The following is a 6,304-nucleotide window of genomic DNA, read 5'->3' on the forward strand; positions in this document are numbered from 1 at the left end:
CTTCACCATGGCCATCATGGTCTTAACCAACCAACCACCTTAAACCAGTGATTTTTCAATCTAGGTTGGTTTTACTCCCTCAGGGGACACTGGCAACACAGACAGGTCTGGCTGTCACAACTGAAGGGGTATTCTACGACTGGCATCTGGTGGGTAGAGGCCAAGAATGCTGCTAAATATTCTATACGGCACAGCATAGGCCCCCACAACAGTGTCTGCCATTTTCAAAATGTCCGTAGTCCTGAGTCTGAGAAACTCTGCAACCAAAGGAACCATTCTGCCCCACTCTGAAAGGAACCAGGAGGTTCTTCATTCCAGTTACCAACAAAACAGACACACACACACACAATAAATTCTCCCCTGGAGGATCCGAAAGGGTATGTGCACCCCGATGTTTATAGCAGCAATGTCCACAATAGCCAAACTGTGGAAAGAGCCAAGAGGTCCATCGACAGATGAACGGATAAAGAAGATGTGGTATATATATATATATATATATATATATATATATATATATATATATACACAATGGAATATTATGCAGCCATCAAAAGGAATGAGATCTTGCCATTTGCAACGACGTGGATGGAACTGGAGGGTATTATGTTGAGTGAAATAAGTCAAACAGAGAAAAACATGTATATGATCTCACTGATATGAGGAATTCTTAATCGCAGGAAACAAACTGAGTGTTGTTGGAGTGGGGGGTGGGGTGGGAGGGATGGGGTGACTGGGTGATGGACACTGGGGAGGGTATGTGCTCTGGTAAGCGCTGTGAATTGTGCAAGACTGTTGAATCTCAGATCTGTACCTCTGAAACAAATAATGCAATATATGTTAAGAAAAAAAAAAGAAGAAGAAGGTAGCAGGAGGGGAAGAATGAAGCGGGGGAAATCGGAGGGGTAGACGAACCATGAGAGACGATGGACTCTGAAAAACAAACTGAGGGTTCCAGAGGGGAGGGGGGTGGGAGGATGGGTTAGCCTGGTGGTGGGTATTGAGGAGGGCACATTCTGCATGGAGCACTGGGTGTTGTGCACAAACAATGAATCATGGAACACTTCATCTAAAACTAATGATGTAATGTATGGGGATTAACATAAGAATAAAATAAATAAATAAAAATTTAAAAAAAATTCTCCCCTGGAGTAATGAGTAATGAAGTAAAACCCTTAAAAGTCAGCCTCAATAAACCTAACCACTATGGACCACTGCTGTTGTAAGTTTCTGAAATTCTAGCAGCTAGAATGGCTTACAGCTTTGTCTGCTCAATTCAATTTATTTCAAGACTTTTAATGCATTTATCATTAAGCCTTTCAAAGCTCAGTCTAAATGATTTCAAGAGATTACAGTTTACCATTCTTTCCTGTTTTCAAATGATATCTGAAGAACCACAAAGCTCAAACAATGTACTACTAACATCCAACAGGGCCTTTATTTTAGTGAGTAGTTATCAAGTCTTTCCAATGAACGTTGATATTTTTACACTTCACTTAATACACTGCCTTGGCGTACTATTTTGTCCATGTTAATTAAAATCCTCCAAATCTTTAAGAAATTAAGACCAGTCCATTGTTTCTGATCAAGAAGGCAAGAAAAATTAATCAGCAGTTAAGTAACTTTATAATGAGACCTGAAAAATTACACACCCATCCATTCTCTCCGCTAAGCTTAAGGCATGTCCGAATGGGCCTTATCGAAAAGCCCGTCGCTGGGGGCCCGGCTGGCTTAGTCCGTGGAGCATGCGGGAATCCTGATCTCCGGGTTGTGGGTTTGAGTCCCATGTGGGGTGTAGAGATTACTTAAAAATAAAATCTTAAAAGAGTCAACCATGAACGAAGAACTTTGGAAAATCAACACCTGAGATAAACCTGGTCAAGAAGTGCAGAACTGAACCGAGGGGCCATCAAAATCTGGAGCTGAGTAGGAAACTACGTTTGAAATGCTAACGCTGCTATTAGTCAGACTTTCCTGGTAACTGCCTGTAACTTCTTCTACACCTTTTAAGGTGTGTGCTTCCCACTGTGTAAAGCTGAATGCTGTTTTCGCACTCAGTATGCCAACACTGTTCACCGCATGATAAACACTTGCTGAAGAATTCTTGGCGAGACGAAAGCGCATCTTAATTCCAAAACAAAACCAGCGAAAAGACGACCCAAAAGGTAAGGTGCGTGTGCACACGCAAGATGCAGCAAGGGCACCGGCTCACAGCTCTCCCGATACGTTACTCGAGATGGATCACCAGTGTCGCCCGGCCTCCTCCATGCACCTGAAGCCATTCCCCAAGAGCACCCAGAACTTCACACTTGTCCCAACCTGCCTGCTCACGGTCTAATAATAACCCTCATTACACAATCTGAACAGCCGCCGCCAGCCTTCTCCCAGGGAGCCATGAAGGTGATTCAAGCCGCAGCGCAAGTCCCCCTGCGCCGAGTTCCGCGGGGCGGGCGCGGGGCGGCGGGGACCCGGCGGGGACCCGGCGGGGCGCGCCGCCGGCCCGTCTCGCTTTAAGCCGGCGGCACGTGGGGCCGCATTGTGAGGCCACCAGCCCGCCCCCAGCGCGCACTCCGCGCACGTCCGCCGCAGCGCGCATGCCCCGCTCGCCCAGTCCTGCGGAGTCGGAGCCAACCCCCAAAAGTCGCCCTGGAAGCCGCAACGGCCGGAGGCCGGGACAGTGGGGGAGGGGGCGCAGGCCCTCCCGGAGGCCGCCCGGGCCGCCGCCCCAGCCAGGCCGGGCCAGCGGCCGCCGCCCCCGGCTCGGCGGGCCGGCGCGGGGCCGCGGCGCCCCGAGCACAAAGCCCGGGCCGGCCGCGGGCGGCCCCCCGGCCCGCTCCCACCCCCCGCGGCGGGCGGCGGGACCCGCGCCAGGCGGGGGCAGGCCCGGCGGCGCCCCGCACCCGCCCGCCCCGCCGCCAGCCGCGCGGCGCGGCCGCCCGGGCCGGCGCTTTTGTTGTCCGCCCCAACTCCGCGGCGCCGCGCGGCCGGCCAGAAGTTTCGCGCGCCTCCCCCCGCGCCCGCCCGGGCCCCGCCCGCCCGGCCCCCCGCGGCCCCCCGCGCCCCGGACGCCCCGCCCGGCCCCCCGGGCGCCCGCGGCCCCCGCCCCGGCCGCACCTGAGCCCCGGGCCCGCCCCTCCGGGGCCCCGCGGCGCCTCCCCCGCAACGTCCCAATGGGCGGTGGGGGAGGGGGCGGGCGCCGGGCCCGGCCCGGGCCCCGCGGCGGGGCGCGTCCCCGCCCCCGACGCCCGCCCGACGCCGGCCGAGCGCCCGCCCGCAGGAGGGAGCACTTGGCGGCCGCCGCTGCCCGCGGCCCGGCCCGGCCGGCGCCCCGCGCTCACCTGCCAGCTGTCTTCGCAGCAGCAGCGCCGACTGCAGCTCCGTCATCCTCCCGCCGAGGGCCCGGGCCGGCGCCGGGGCTTTCGGAGGCCGAGCGCAGGCTCGGGGGCGCCTGGAGCCGGCTGTGCCGAGGAACGCGGGCCCCCGCGACGGGAGCGCCGGAGCCGGGGGAGGCCGGGCCGGGGCGGCGGGAGCTGCGCCTCGCTGCCGGCGCGGGTCCGCTCGGCTCGGCCCCGCACAGCGCCTCGCACCCGGAAGGGGAGGGCGCCGGGCGGCCGCGGCGCGCACCGGGACTCCGCTCGCCCGCTTCCCTGCTTCAAGCCGCCCGTCGGCCCGCCGGTGCCGTCCCCCCGCCACTGCCTCGCTGCACGCAGGGCCGCTCCGCGCAGGCGCGCTGGGGCTGCCCACCTCGGCTCGGCCCGCCCGCAGGCCCGACCCCCGGCCCGCCCCCGGCGGCGGAGCCCCGCCCCCGGCCGCCGCCATCTTGGGAGGGTCTCGCGTGACAGACGCCGGGGCGGGGCCGCCGGCCCGCGGACGCCACGACGAAGAGGTCGGGAGCGTCGGGGCCGAAGCGGGGGTCGGGGGCGCGCAGCCGAGGGAGCCGCGTGCGGGTGCCTGGTTGTTGGCGGCTGCGAGCCGGTCGCGGTCGGAGCCGAACTTGGCTGCCGGTGCGCCCCGTTTCAAGCAAGCCCCTCGCGGGCGGAAGGGACGCACGAGAAGGTTCCTGAGGTCCACGGGTGCCGCTCCTCCCCTAGGACGCACCGGCCGACCGCAGATCACGATCTGGGAGTGAGGGCGCTGGAGACGAGCAAGCTCGAACTCGGCCCGCAAAGGCGCCTGCGGGGCGCTCGGAGCGCCTGGTCGGCCCGCGCCGATTTCCGCAGCTGGGCCGTGGGAGGACGCGGGACCGTCCGGCGCTCCTCCTCCCCTCGGGGAAAGGCTTAGGCTCCGGGCGCCGGTGGTCCGCGCCGTCCGGATCGGAGAACCACGGAGAAGACTGGCCTCACGCGCCCCCAGAACCGCGAACGGGAAGCCTGCCTGCAGCCCCTCCGGGGAACAAGCCGGGCGGGGCGCCCGAAGCGGACTCCGTTTCTCTAAGGACAGGCTCGGAGGTGTCTCTCGCCTTGGGGGGGAGTGAACCACCGCGAGCGGCCCCTCCGTCTGGCTCTCGGGGCGGGTTCTCGGAACTGCTACAGAGCGAGAAGAAACTTCAGCCCTCGCGGGGCCCTGAAGCTTCCTTGGCCCCACCCTAAAAAAAAAAATCGGTGTCCGAAACCCCCCCCCCTCTGGACTGGAGACCTTTCTCTTGAAATGAATGTTTGCTTTCGTCGAAGTGCTAAATACACACAGTTCACACTCAGTGCACTGAGACTTCTTTGCAAACACACCTTCCGCGTGCATGCCCTCCGCTCCGCCGAATTCCGCTTGCCCGGCCAATCGCCTCTACCGCTCGAAGCAGTTTCTTCTGGTGCTTACCTCCACTTGTGATACTTCGATGCTTTTTCTTGACCCAGCCATTTCAGACCCTCTATACTCTGGCTGTAACAGATGAGGATGTAACTTTCATGTTACCCTCCAACCTTTATTCTGCCAATATCATTAAATCATCACATTTATGTCAGTACCTTTTATATCAATAGTTGTTACATCAATCAACAGTTTGTGACTTTGTACATGCTGACTGTAATGGATTATAATTATATTTGTTCCTTACGCAGGCTTTTTTTTTGGCCTAGAGTTTCTGATTATACCTTGTTTTCCTTGTGGTGTCTTGATTACAATCAATACCCTTCCTTTCCCTATCCCACCCCCTTGTTACTGTATTCTATCAAGCCCTTTTTCTTAGCAATCTCCCTCCCTGAAGCCTGTATGAACCCCTCCCATCAGGCCTGGTTGCGCTGAGCCATGCCTGCCATCGGGAAGTCTTCTGAAGGGTTCCCCTTGACCGCTCCCCTGGGCTCCATCTACCTCATCCCGGATCTCAAGTGTAATTCTTCTTTGTGTACTCCTTCCTTGTGCTGGAGCATATTCTCAGATAATTCTGAGCAATATATATGGGGCAAATTTTCTAAGTCCTTCTATGTCCAAAAATGTCAAAGTTTTAAACATCTATAACTTAATGCCAGCTTAGTTGGGTATAGAATTTTATGTTTAAAATAAAATTATTTTTCTTCAGAAGTATCAAAGTATTTATCCGTTGTCTTCTAGCATCCAGCAATGCTGTTGATTCTTGTTCCATTGTAGGTGACCTATGTTTTTTTCTTCTTGGATATTTGTGGCGTTCTCTTGTGACATCTGGTATTTTAAGGTATGGTGATAACACACCTTGGTAGGTCTATAGGGTGCTCTCTTTTTGTAACTACTTGTGCTCACAGTGAGTTTTGTGGTGAAACAATGGTTGTTTCATTTACATATAGAGATGAACATAGGATAATGAGATAGTCTGCATTCTCCTGGTATATAAAAAATTATTTTAAAAAGCATTTGAGAGGTGCCTGGGTGGCTCAGTCTGTTAAGCCTCTGCCTTTGGCCCAGGTCATGATCCTGGGGTCCTGGGATTGAGCCCTGCTTCAGGCTCCCTGCTCATCAGAGAGCCTGCTTCTCCGTCTCTCTCTGCCCCTCCTCCCTGCTCATGCTCTCTCTCTCTCTCTCTCACTCTTGCTCTCTCTCAAATAAATAAATAAACTCTTTAAAAAAAAAAGCAATTGATATTTGTATGTTGATCCAGAAACCTCACTAAACTCTAATCACTTATCTATAGATTATTTTGATTTTCTACAAAAATAATGTGTGTCCAAATAATGTCATTTCTATGTCTTTCTTTTGAAACATTGTTTCTCTTTGTTGCCTCACTATGCAGGCTAGGATCTCCAGCAGAACTGCCTGGAAGATAGGGTAGTGAGCATCCTTGTCTTCTTCCATTTTTATAGGGACTGTTTCAGTGTTTCACTACTAAGTCTCATGCTGCAGA

General features: G+C 55.7%; 1 protein-coding gene across 2 annotated transcripts in view; it reads right to left on the reverse strand.

Moving 5' to 3' along the window:
• UBE2G1 (ubiquitin conjugating enzyme E2 G1) overlaps positions 1-4,565 on the reverse strand; it is a 104,611-nt gene extending 100,046 nt beyond the window's left edge. For both annotated transcript variants that reach the window (XR_008507259.2, XM_045890148.3), the window contains exon 1: positions 3,336-4,565. Coding sequence is in view for 1 of the 2 variants with exons in the window: in XM_045890148.3 (XP_045746104.3) it covers positions 3,336-3,816 (481 nt within the window). In the remaining variant the exon portion in view is untranslated. The remainder of the gene's footprint in view (positions 1-3,335) is intronic.
• Between the last annotated feature and the right edge of the window lie 1,739 nt (positions 4,566-6,304).

This window comes from Mirounga angustirostris, unplaced genomic scaffold, assembly GCF_029215605.1.
Source record: "Mirounga angustirostris isolate CCGP_5_RB_7025 unplaced genomic scaffold, mMirAng1.0.hap1 SCAF_17, whole genome shotgun sequence".
Taxonomy (NCBI): domain Eukaryota; kingdom Metazoa; phylum Chordata; class Mammalia; order Carnivora; family Phocidae; genus Mirounga; species Mirounga angustirostris.